Raw genomic sequence first — 13,164 nt, 5'->3', positions numbered from 1 at the left:
AAAAGTAAAAATACTAGTAAAATAAAAAAAAAAAGATCTTTTTTGAGAAGGTGTAATTTACATTTTTTTTTAAAAGATCTTTTTTTCTTAAAAAAAAAAGATGAATAAACAAAAAAGTACTTTTATATTGTTATACACAAACATAATTGATAGATAAAAAGACCTTTTTACATGAGATATCCAAATATAAAATTATTTTTACTTCTTTATAAGATTTTTTAAAAAAAATAACTAAAAAAATTTTTTTTTTTTAAAAACTCACCCAAACAAGCCCTATAAGATATATTACTCTACTAGGCCCTATAAAACACAGTTATTCCTTTTGGCCTTACCTTCAAAATCCTGTGTGTTGGATGAGATGCATCAATCGAAGTGCTGACCGGAGTATGAGGAAGTAAATAATTTAAGAAAATAAAATTATAATTACACTGGAATAAGAGAATTAGGAAATGACAAGGGACATAATGCTACTCTTTGTACAAAATCTGGGCGCCTCTTGCTTGGCATTCTAAGCATCCCGGTGATCTGCATTTCTGTAACTGCTCTGCAAAAGCGTGCTCTGGCAACACAAGGTTAAGGATTGAAACCAACATGGCAGCATCAACAAAATACTTCGCAATTACAGCAATAATGATGGAATAGCAAATATGCCTATACAAAATACAATACGAATATCAAATAACAGAGTTGAACTTCAATTTAGATGCATTTAAAGACGAGCAACTCGTTACAGCAGGTTGTTTTCAGCCTAAGATTTGTCTCTTAAGCATTTTCATGAGAGAAATCTGCTGCAAATAAATATATTCACCCTCAAAGATTTCATACTATGGTCCTGCAGTGTGAGTAAAATTTTCGGACCTGATTGAGAAAAAGACATCGGGACTGCAATATTCTAAAACGCATGAGCCATGCATCCCATAATTCTAGAGAAATATTGAACATGATAGCACATTAACTAGCAAGAATAAACAGGCGGCAATCAAGGCTAACTTTAGGCATGGTTAAATAAGATACTCATAACACAGTAGTTCTACCGCTTTAGTTATCAGGGTTGACTATGATAATCAAATCTAACTAAAATTTTCTATTTGGAAGGAAGTAATGTTGGAAGAACTCGGGGATGTTATCCAAGAAAATAGCTTGTAGAAAGCTAGCATATTCATTTTGCAAATAACACTGTTCCTCGGCCACTAATGAAAAATTGGGAGGAAACTGAAAAACGAATAAAAAAAGTATGAAGATATCATAGTTGAGTTAGATGCAAAATGGCCCCTTGTCATGTAGTTTTGGAGATGTTTCTTTATTCTTGAAAAGTTAAAATGCGTGCGTGTGTATGCAAATAATAAATGTCACCACAAGATTAGAGAGATAATGACTTCACAACTGATGCTTTGGGATAACCTACCAATGCATTCTCAGCATCATATCTTGCTTTGTGAAAGAAACAATGTAAAATGGGGAAGATAAAGGATACTGGATTGGGGATTCATTTTCGTCTCCAGATCCAGCTGTATCTTTTCTCTTCTTTGGCTGTGGTGACTGCTTTGACTTCGGTATCCGTTTATTTCTTTGGTGAAGAATTGTTCTAAAAGACTGGAACCAATCGTGAAGATTGATAAGATCTCCGTGCTCGAGACAGGGAATACCTGTACAATTTTCTAAATTTCAGTTTAGAAACTCCACTGTGGTTGTGGCATACTACTGTTCACAGCCAAGATTAAATCATATGTAAGGTGAAACACGTTAATAAATGTCAACCCTCAAGTACTGATCATGGTATATGAATAATGAATAGGGTTGGTCAAATATAAAAAAAGATTCACTTTTTCGGTTGGGGCATATGAATATTTAGAATCGGGGGAGATTACCTCATTTTCAAGCTAGGGCATGCTATACTAAATTGATAAGTTACTAGATACACTTACAGAATTGAGGAATCCTGTCTTGATGGCAATAGGGAATTGCCAGTTTTGTTACAGCAACTGCACCTTAAAATCTTGTGTGAATCCAACAAATCAGCTTGACTTCTTGGATCTCCAATCGAAACCTACGATATGCAAAAAGTAAATTAAAAGTGTAGAGGAACAAACTTAATCATACATGACTTCGGTAGGTGTATTAACTTTATGCGATGCGTGATGCGGTTGAATTATGGTAACTCCATGAGTAATATAATGTATAGGGGAATGAAATCTTATTATAGTGATTCATAATTTATATGAAAAAAAATATGCACCAAAAAGTCCATTTCCGAAGAGTTACAACAGAAATCTGTAGCTCCATGACTCATCATAAAAAATTCTCAACGAAAATGAAATTTAGTCGTGGACTTGAACACCGGAATCTAAACCAATGGTAGCTCAAGTCACGAGCATGGACAGAGTCAAGCTTTGTTGATCAACTCTTTGGAAGATAAATAAAATGTTTCTCAAGTACACAGTGTCCGAAGATTTAGTATGCTTTTGACATGGCAGTGTCTAAAATTAAGGTTAGCAGCACAATAAGTTGCGACTGCATCCTCTCTATATGAAAGGCCCATATACTGATATTTTTTTTGAATTTGGGGCAAGAGGCAAGGAGGAAAACCCTAATCTCTTACCACTTGAAGCTTCTCAACATTCTTGAAGCAGGAAATTTCATGAAAAGGCATGCATTCGATGGGCCTCATGTAATTTCTGTTCCACGAAAAGGTCAATCAGTGACAAGACTTAACCAGCAATAAAAGAGTGCTATTCGTTTTCACCAAAAATAAACATCAATTAGGACCTGCGACATAGTCCATTATTGTGTATAACACTAGGATGAAACAAAACCACAGGGATCTCAATTATCACACACAGCACAATACATGACTTGAGAGATGCATTCATAACCTGTACAACTGAATTAGCATTTGTTGCCATATAAAATCATATCATCAAAATTCATATCAATTGAAGGGGGAATGGATCGAGTTTTATCAACGTTACTTGGCATTGTTGTGTGTAAAAAAAGAATAGAAAAGAGGACACACTAGATAATAAACCTATTAACCTAATAATGTTTTCTGAAAATGAGAGGGTGAGAGAGATCAGCACTTCTGGTGCTTATAGTGCAACATCTCAATCAAATTTAATGCCATCTTCTTAGCAAACAATAAAATTTAATGCTACAGTATTGGTGCTTATTTAGTTCACCAACTTGAGTTATACATATTAACCTTAAAGTTTATCTTAAATATAAAGACGATGAAATTTGAATTTCAATCATAGAAAAGCTGAGCTCACACCTATAGTCCCCTGACCACAATGAAAAAAACTGATCAATCTATTGTCCTGTTTCAGTTTTATTTGCTTAGGAGAAATAGATAGGGACACAGACAACGCATGCAAACCCATTTATTGAGCCAACAATTTATAAAACAGTATTTATATATTGTATCCAAATATAATTGATAGAATAAAAGTAATTTTAATGAAAAAAAAAGACATCACTGAAAAATGATCTTTCCAAACAAGTCCAAATTCACTATAAAACACTGGCCTCATGCTTTCCACAATCAATCTATCTACACATGAAATGAAACAGAATACAAAACCTTACCTAACTAAGCAATCTATAAATGCAACAACAGCTCGCAAGTTTAACATTGTCGACTCATTCTCAGAATCTAAAACCTTCGATCCATATCTCCTGAATAAAAATAGTTAGCCTCAATTAAGAAAACAAGCAAAGAAACCAGCATACATCATTATAAGGAATTGTTATAGGCATCAGACAAGGAGTCTTGATTTGACAACCACAAAAGAGAGCATACAACAGCCCACAAAAATTTTCCAGTCCTCCCATAATTAACATAAGTATCTCCTAGAAAGGCAAGCTCACAAAACCCAACCAGAAACAAGCTAAAAGCTTTCCTATATTCCATGAAGGTGAGTTTTGCCCTCAAAGAATGAAGTACATCACAATCATATCCGTTAGTTAATCATTTTTTAAACTTAAATGTTTGTAGAATCTTTAATTTGATATTCATTTGTTCACAATTCTATAACTAGGCCTGCTTTCCCTTGTTTAGGTTAAGTCCAACATTAGTTCAACCTCTCTCACACAACCTGTCTGGACCCCTCTCCTTCCTTGCTTAACCTCAGCATCTCACTTAGACCTGCTACAGAGCAAGCTTGTGGGTGAGGCATCCAGGCTTTTTGAGACCCCAACCAAAAGGACCCAGACAATTGGTCTGTCAAGGAAACAGCTGGCATTCAATTTGAGCAATAGGTTTCTCTCAGTTCTCAATCAAACAGATCAGTACAATCAATGAAGAATCAACCTCCTTTGCCAAGAAATCGCAACTTCGCTTATTAGAATTAGAATATTACTTGGATATGTCCTTGGAACTCTTGCGTGGATTCCTCCTATCTTCACATCTTACTGAGGATTTAAATGTTTTCAATTTATCATGAATCTGTGAGAAATCAAATCATTATTTAACGATTACGAGCTTTCACAAGGAATCAATTTTTAATATAACCACAATAAGGAATAGGTAGAATGAATGAAACAGAAGGAAGTTGTACACAGTAAAGACTAGTTGAGCATACCTCGGAAATATCAAATATCTGCGGTAAGTTTTTCCCAACTCCTTATCAGTTGACCAAGCGCTCCTGTAGGGAGATCCGTGCATAATGTTCGGTCAGAAGTCTACAGATATTTGAAATAAACAAAAATTAGTCTCTTTGAAAATTGAAATGGCTGAATCAACGGATTTGCTTTGGTTAACAGGATAATGGAAAGTTCCACTTAAATAGTTTCAAATAGAAAATAAATAAGGAAAATTTCAACTCAATTTCAGTGATCAAATTGTGTTTTGCTAGAGCTACTATTTGGTATCCCATTCTCATATTACAAATTTACAATGGCATGGTTTTCGATTTTATTTCATACTAGATTCCAGCATTCGATTAAACTTGTAGTATCAAGGTAAAGTTTAACAATATAAGGAGGCAGCTATATGCTTTAGATGTCATCTTTGACTTCAGAACAAAACAGATTTCATGGCTTCTCTATATATCCCACCTTGCTTTACTGCTAAAATACATTATCTTAATGGAAAATAGTATTGCATCAAGAAACTTTCTCGGTACTTGAAAGAAAAAAAACATCATATTTCAATGTACCTCACTTTGCGAACTATTTGACGAATCAAACCACCGCTTTAACCGAAGAGTATTATTGACTGTGGCCATTTGTTGAAGACAACCCTTGATCTTTTTCATTCCTGATGTGACAAACAGAATCTCTATGTGGGTACAAATCTGGATTGAGCACTTCGCAAAACAAATCCAGCAGTCGCACTTTGCTATATTTTCCAGCTTCACATAGGCACTGAGCACAAAGAAAAATTAGTATCATGAACTCCAACTTTACCACATTAACTATTATGTAGGGTAGGCAAATCTCACCATAGCATGTTAAAATGAATGCTTAATATTTTTAATTTATTATCGGCAGATGCATTTAACAAGTAATGCAATAGACCTACTTATATAGAAAGTAAAATAGAATTTCCACCATGAAAAGGGGAGTCATAAGTTTCGAAAGCAAGGGAATTTGATCATAAGAATGGATTATCAAAATCAGAACTGCGGTGCTCCATAGAATGGTAACTTGACAACCCATTCGCTAGTGGAAAAAGAGGAAGCAGACAGAAGCCAATATCATATTATACATGTGAATGCTCCTCCTTATACAAAAAAAAAAAAAATTAAATAAAAAAGATTTTACAAAGTATATATCCCATGTTTATCAACAATAGACACATGCAAAGTGAAGCCCCGGCTTAATCTAAGTAGATGTACAAACCTAAATCACATGATCAATTTACATGGAAATATACTTTTAGAAGACGCTTATAACTCAACAACAGGACAAATTCCGTTAAGACAGATACACAACACCTTTCCAAATCACTAATGATAAGCACTAGTGGTTTATTGTTGTTGTCTTGTTCTCTATACCATGATGCTAAGATTGATATATCAGCTGACTGCTCAACATCACTACTAAGGAAATAGTAAATTGAAGGTATGAGTAGAAAGAATTAATTCAATAATGCACTAGTACGTATATGTAAAAACATACATGAATTTCACCCAGTGGAAACTCTCGCAATAAAGCTTTTAAGCAACCAGCAATTCCGTTTTTCATTGAAAAATCCACCGAAGAAATGGCTACATGGCATCCATGGGATTTCAAGAAATGGCCGAGCTCTTCAAAGGTCAATATATCATCGACAAATTCTATATTTCCTGTCAATCATAGATTTGATAAACATCTGTCTAGTTAGACAGAGTTACCAAGAATCATAGCATTCACAGGATTCACCAAAAAGGATAGTGCCTAAGCTTACCGGTAATAACCAATGCAGTGGACAGTTGAGCAGGAGTAGCATTACTCAGAATAGGAAAGGATCGAGTTGCTTTTGTGATACTAGGTTCTCCATGCAATCTAGCAGCATTGAAGAACTCCAAAATCCATCGTTGTATATCTTTAAATACACTAGAATTGAGATCTCTTAAAACATCCTAAATGGAATCAATATTTTCATATTAGATCATTCAAGGAAAAAGAATTAGAAGTTAAAAATACCTCCTAAATCTCCCTACTCGAGCATAGAGAAAACCAAGCCACAAGATTCAAGGAAAATGAAAAAAGATAAATAAGAACCTGAATAGTGGACTCGATTCTTGACCACTGTTAAACGCTTCAATTTGTAGCGGCTTAAACAAATGGCGGTCACATTCTTCGTTCACACTTCCTTCCTGTTTCTTTGTGTTCTGAGGTGAAGACAGCTCATTTCTTTTTCGCAGTTTACCTTGTCCTGTTGATGAGCTATCTTTTCTTCGGGATGAAGGTTTGTGAAGAACAAAGAATGGCTATCAAAAACGAACACAGAATAGAATTAAAAATCAGTACTCCTTTAGTAGTAGCTTGGAGGTATAACAAAAATCAAACTAAGACAAAAATCAAATACTAAATATGACACTTGTTCTCTTCTATCTTCTCCGCATATTGTGATGAAAATTAATCTATAGCCTTTACGGAAATTACAAATAAAGCACGGGAAATTGCTCATCTGCAGTTTGAAAGAACACAGCAATGTCGGAAATATCCTTTTGAAGGCCAAACTACATATTACTCACTCGTTATGAAGCACCAATAAATTATCAAGCAATTACTGCAATATCACTTATATCGTCATTTGTCGTGTGTTTGAAATTAGTCAAATCATTAACAGACGCTCCAAATTGAAACAAAAAATTTAGTTTAAGTTGCAAAATTAACGATGTTATTTCCACAATATGTTATAATCAGTCGCCTATAACTATTCAAAGCAATTAGAACGAAGATCAATAAGATTTTAAAAATAAAATAAAAGCACGCGTTATTCATGTGGAAGATCGGTGCGTATGTTATACTAAGCATCATTCAGAGCTGGAAATTAACGAAGTTAAGAAAGACCTATCACAAGCATCAAGATCGGTGCGTGATTATATTAAGCATCGATGAGAGCTGGAAACTAGCGAAGAATTTATGAAAGAACTAAGGAGTATCACAAGCTATTTAGTATTTACCGCAAGGCTACATTCAAAACTAGTATAATGGAGAGAGAGAGAGAGAGAGAGAGAGAGAGAGAGAGAGAGAGAGAGAGAGAGAGAGAGAGAGAGAGAGAGGTGGAAAATTGGAGAAAGGCGAAGAGAACCTGAAGATCGTTGTCAAGAGTTTCCGTAGGAGTTGATCGATCCAGTGAATCAGTAACAATCGGAGAAGAAGAAGGAGCCATTCGATTAAGCTGTGAAATATGCTGGACAGAGAGAGAGAGAGGTGGAAATTGGAGAAAGGCTAAGAGAACCTGAAGATCGTTGTGAAGAGTTTCGGTAGGTGTTGATGGATCCAGTGAATCAGTAACAATCGAAGAAGAAGAAGAAGGAGCCATTCGATTAAGCTGTGAAATATGCTGGAGAGAGAGAGAGAGAGAGAGAGAGAGAGAGATACTGTGCCAAGCCAACAAAAGGAGGTGAACTGATGAAGTAACAGTAACCTCACCGCCTGTTATGGCGGGAAAATCAGAGGAGTATATGCAGGAAATACAAATTCACGATCTCATTCACATTCGGCCCATAACAACATGGGCCCATTCCACTTTTTATTTTTGGACGGTCTTAGCTCTTTTTCGGTGTGTATTATTTCCGGGATCGTTATGCTGCCTAAGCCCAAAACTGATTTTGGAACCTTCGGGCTTTGAAGCTTAGATATTTTGGGCCTTAAGAAACGAAGGATACAACCGTAATTGGATCCGTCACTCCTACTAATTTTAAGAAAAAAACATGTAAAATCTAGCATATGACTACGATTTATGCTTTAAATCTGCATGTATGAATAGTTGTACTAGTACATATTTTAAAAGTATTAGAAATGTGACCCCTTTTTCAGGATACCACGATTTACGTCGAAATCAAACTATAGATAAGTGAGATAAAATCATGGGCACACAAAGCATAAGTTGTGAATGTAGTAATGATTTTAAATAAAATGAATGAAACCATAGAGAACCCACAATTTATGAAAAAGGATGCGTAAAACATAAGGAACCAACAATTTCTTGTTATTTATTTAGGTTTAGCTAAATATCTGGAGAGTAATTGATTTATTATGGTCACGGGTAAATCAAACCAGAATGACATGCAAGGACAAAAACTGTGTATAAATCATTGGTTCTTTACATGTTTTAGTTTTACACATCATTTCTCATAAATTGTGAATTCTTTGTGGATTTTATTTCGTTTAAAACCACATCCTAAACCGACGACTCATGCTTCGTGCGCCCATGGTTTTGTCTCACTTGTCTAAAATTTTGATTTTCACATAAATAGTAGTATCCTTATGTAAAAAATAGGTGATATTTCTGACATCTTTAAAGTATGTAGTAGTACAACAATTCATGCATCCAAATTTAAAGCATAAATTGTAGTCTTATGCTAAATCTTTTGTATATTTTTTTAATTAGTAGGCCAGGAGTGCCACGATTTATACAAAAAATTAAAGAATAAAATTTTATTACATTTAAATTTAGAATAATCTGGTAATATACATTTTCAATTAATTTAATTAAGTAAATTATTTTCAAAATTATATCATCCACACCATAAATCTAAAATAATAAGACACATTGCTTACACTTTATACATATAACATGAAAATAATAAATAAAAATATACAGTTAAGACTAAAAGAGTATCTTATAGCTATAGGAATTATTTTTTCCAATACATATGAGATTTTTGTAAAAGACTTACTAAAAGGAAGAAATATTTTTAAAGGAAATTCATTTGATTAGATTAGATATTGGCTAGTATATGGTTTATTAGGAAGACGCCGAAAATAGAAAATAAAAAATAAAAAAGGGTAAGTAGTTAAAAGGAGATAAAACGCATTATCTTCTTTGATTTTTCTAAATCTTAAATATTTCCACGGAAAATAACTCAAAGATTCGAATTAGAAACAAACTCTTCAGTATCAATCAATTTCTATTTCCCAGTCACCAAAAAAAAAAATCAATTTCTATTTCCTAAATGTTTGAGAAGTGGGACCTACTCAATTACACAATTAATCACTTCCCATATAAATATAACAATTCATTAATCCATCAATTTAGCAACTAATTTTCACACATTTTCAATTCAGTTTTGCATCTCTCTAACTCCAAATTCCTGAGCTTCGATCAATTTCAGTGGTCAACTATGTCTTCTCAAGAACGTGATGTCGTTCACTTCTTCAAGGTTATTCTTGAAAAGAACCTTCTTGGTGATGGATTTCTGGTAATAATAATTATACATCAATTTTTCTTCCCGTTCTTTTTCTTTTTTCTTTCTTATCTCTTCAATTCTCCATGCAATTCTCTAATTTTGGTCACATTAATAAGGGTTCACCAAAACAACATAGGAGAATGAACATGTGCAGTTCAATTCCCAATAGTAGGGTTTTGAATTAGGATTAATAAAAGCTAAACCCTAATCTTTTGACTTAGGGTAATACTTAAACCCAACAAATTGTAGTAATTAGTAGTAGTTAATTTCCCTTTCTTTATTTTTATTCAATAATTTTGATTAGTAGTAACTTTAATGTTTAGTAATAATACAAAGTATGTAGCTTTATTCCTAACCCTAATTGAATTTCTTGTTCGTTCTTGAAGCTAATTAAGAAGTTTATTTTAATTTTTGTTTACAGAGATTGCCAAAGAGTTTTGTGCATAACTACTGGAAACGAATTACGTCACGTTCTGTTTTTCTAAGTCTTCCAAACGGAGCTGAATTTGAAGTTCATTGGTCAAGGGATGAACGTGGCGACGTTTTGTTTGGCCACGGTTGGAAAGAATTTGCAGAATACGTGTCTCTCCAAGCGACACAGTTTCTCTTGTTCCGTTATGAAGTGAAAAAAACTAATAATAATAATAATAATAATAATAATAATAATAAGTTTTATGTTATAGTTTTGGGTTCAAGTGGTTTAGAAATTAAGTACCCTTGTTCTAATTCTGTGTCAAAGAAAAAAAATGATAATGTTAATGTTAATGTTGTTGAAAAAGGGCAAAAGGGTGAAAAGAGTGATGCTTGTCCTTTTGAGTTTGTTAATGGAAAAAGACGAAAATCTCTCTTGACACCGTTACAATCACCACCTCCACCACCACCACTAGTAATTTCCGATGATGAAACCAATAGTTTCAAAAGGAAGAAAATTATAAAAGAAGAGCCTGAAGATTACTCTATTATTGATGGTGAAATCAATAACACTAAAAGAAAAAGGAGAGCTTCTAGGAGTTTTGATTATATTGCGAAGGAAAAGGATTATGGTAATTTCTCTTTTTCTTTTCTTTTTTTTTTCTATTAAAAAATTAAAAAAGATGTTATAATAATGTTAATTGTTATATGCAAATTTAAAGTAATTTTATTGAAGCTTTGTTTACTTGTGCTCTTATAGATAACTCAGAAGTGTTGGACAATAAAACCATGAAAAAGTTTCAAGAGAAAGTGAAGAGTAGGTTCCAAACTGGGAATCCCTTTTTTGTATGTGCACTTGGGAAAACCTATTCTGACAGAGACCTCTTGGTAACTATTCTTTCATTATTTTTTTAAACCTTAATTTTATAGATTTTTTTTATCTTATATAGTAGTATTTTTTTTTTGAACACTTGAAATTCATCCAATTTTTTTGTGAATGAGATTTTCATTACTAATAATTAATGATGAAAACAGGTTATACCAAGCTATTTTGCTAAACCAATTCTTGGGAAAAGAGAAGGAAATGCAAAGCTCTTTCTTGTTGATGATCCGAAGAAATGTTGGGATGTGCAGATGAGAATTTCTGCTTGCAGACAATTTATAATTACAAATGGTTGGAAGAAATTCTCAACATTCTATAGTTTGAAACTTGGTGACGCTTGTGTCTTTGAGTTGGTCGATCCAATCGATATTTTATTCAAAGTTCATATTCGTAGTTATGGAGAAGACCCTTTGACTCCTAGCTCTTCTGGTAATTTACATATATCTCCTTATTAATAATTAATTTAATTCCTTGTTCCTTTTTTTATTATGTAATAGTATATGTCAAATATGTCATCTTAGAAAGAGAGGGGTAAAAATGGAATGAATTCCTAAGTGTGCATTATGTTATGTATCTAAGTTAATTATTTGCATGGTTTTATATTCTCATTATTTATTAAATTTTTTTATATATTTTCTCGAAATAATGATCAATTATCAGATTTTAATTTTGATACACTTCATGTGTTTTTCATACTTATTTTTAGTAAAATTAAAAATTAATTATTATTATTATAACACATGTAACTCCAATCTTTGTTTTTATTTTTGCTAATTTGTGAAAAATGTACAATATTCTAGGATAATTTTTTTACTTTTTTTTTCACTTTAGAATATTCAGAGCAAGAAGGCCCTTCATATAGGCCTCCTTCTTCTTCTTCACCATTCCTTAAAAAGCATAAAACTTCTAAAGCTAATTTCGGATTCATGCCCAAGAATGAATGACTTCACCATACACATCAAGCATGAACAAGTCATTATGCGGTATGAAAATATAATTTTATTAGAATAATCATCATGTGTATAAATGATTAAATGCAACAACTATATTCTATATGTGTTATATATATTGTTAATATCATTTATTAACCATTATTCTTGAACTAATAAAGTTTTGTTATTATGTTTTGTTTGGTGTAGGTGATACCAACTGAATACATAAAGAATTACAGTGTAAATTGGAACAATTTTGCAACCTTGCAAGTTGATGAGAAGAGAGAATGGAAGGTGAAATTACTTTATTATCCAAATAATGGGTATGCAAGATTTTCTCAAGGTTGGACCAAATTTACTAAGGAGTGTAAATTGGAGTATGGTGATTATTGTCACTTTGAGCTTATTGGTTTGGAGAATCTTAAGTTCCAAGCTTCAATTAGAAAAGGACACTAGAGTTGGTTTATATTATATGTACGAAACACTCAGAAGATAAAGAATATAGTTTAATAGATAATTTCATTTTGCATGATGTATTGATGATATGAAGTTTTTTCTCTTCATTGTAAATGAATTTTTAGTTGCTAAACGAAAGGGGTATATTTGGTATAGTATACAATAATTTTGTGAAGTGAGAGCTACACCAAACACATGCATCCAAGAGTTAATTACATTGCAATTTGCAAACATATATTTTTCTTTTTTTGTTTTAAGCGTTATTATCCTTAAAATAAAAAATACATAACAATGACTATTCCTAAATCATGTACAATTTGGTGTGTTTTTTTAATATAGATGCTAACAAATTTGAGGGTTAAATTTAAAAAGTAATAAAATTAGTAGAAAAATCTGACCCTCAAATTTTATGAAAGACTGAAATTTTAAAATTTGATAAAATATAAATTTAAGGGTTGAATTTGTGTACTTCAAAATCAAAACATCCAATTTATTAACATCTAATTTTATGTTACAGTGAAACTAACACACTAAATTTTAATAACACTAAAAAACGTGAGTATTCGATTCATTAACATCCAGTTTTATGCCGCAAATTATTTTTGATATTGGGGTAGAAATGGTGTTTTTTAGAAGTATG

The 13,164-nt window shown here is 32.6% G+C and overlaps 2 protein-coding genes and 1 long non-coding RNA gene across 3 annotated transcripts; 1 reads left to right on the top strand and 2 right to left on the bottom strand.

The window, feature by feature from the left end:
* Nucleotides 1-227: 227 nt before the first annotated feature.
* Nucleotides 228-4,743, bottom strand: LOC130957975 (origin of replication complex subunit 3-like). Its single transcript, XM_057884846.1, is given in 8 exon segments — nucleotides 228-559; nucleotides 1,475-1,633; nucleotides 1,635-1,646; nucleotides 1,926-2,047; nucleotides 2,600-2,675; nucleotides 3,583-3,672; nucleotides 4,356-4,441; nucleotides 4,578-4,743. Coding segments are annotated over 6 exon segments (552 nt in total). The 5' UTR covers nucleotides 3,630-3,672; nucleotides 4,356-4,441; nucleotides 4,578-4,743; the 3' UTR covers nucleotides 228-423.
* A 1,427-nt stretch (nucleotides 4,744-6,170) lies between these two features.
* LOC130957976 (uncharacterized) lies at nucleotides 6,171-6,782 on the bottom strand. The gene is made up of 3 exons (XR_009077308.1): nucleotides 6,703-6,782; nucleotides 6,386-6,560; nucleotides 6,171-6,284 (listed from the first exon to the last, which is right to left on the bottom strand). It is a non-coding gene; the product is annotated as an uncharacterized LOC130957976 (long non-coding RNA).
* A 2,928-nt stretch (nucleotides 6,783-9,710) lies between these two features.
* Nucleotides 9,711-12,447, top strand: LOC130957824 (B3 domain-containing transcription factor VRN1-like). Its single transcript, XM_057884670.1, has 6 exons — nucleotides 9,711-9,854; nucleotides 10,264-10,464; nucleotides 10,582-10,885; nucleotides 11,014-11,141; nucleotides 11,289-11,565; nucleotides 12,276-12,447. The coding sequence occupies exons 1-6, from the start codon at nucleotides 9,777-9,779 to the stop codon at nucleotides 12,287-12,289; spliced, it is 1,002 nt and encodes a 333-aa protein (XP_057740653.1). The 5' UTR covers nucleotides 9,711-9,776; the 3' UTR covers nucleotides 12,290-12,447.
* Nucleotides 12,448-13,164: the final 717 nt, after the last annotated feature.

The sequence above is a fragment of the Arachis stenosperma genome, chromosome 10 (genome assembly GCF_014773155.1).
Source record: "Arachis stenosperma cultivar V10309 chromosome 10, arast.V10309.gnm1.PFL2, whole genome shotgun sequence".
NCBI classification, from domain to species: Eukaryota; Viridiplantae; Streptophyta; class Magnoliopsida; order Fabales; family Fabaceae; genus Arachis; species Arachis stenosperma.
This window is presented reverse-complemented; position numbering and strand designations above follow the sequence as displayed.

Bases quoted from the DNA above. Each gene is read 5' to 3' on its own strand.
- LOC130957824 (XM_057884670.1), top strand. From the start codon at position 9,777: ATGTCTTCTCAAGAACGTGATGTCGTTCACTTCTTCAAGGTTATTCTT. The intron at 9,855-10,263 runs GTAATAATAATT...TTTTGTTTACAG, and splicing joins TTCTTGGTGATGGATTTCTG to AGATTGCCAAAGAGTTTTGT. The intron at 10,886-11,013 runs GTAATTTCTCTT...GTGCTCTTATAG, and splicing joins TGCGAAGGAAAAGGATTATG to ATAACTCAGAAGTGTTGGAC.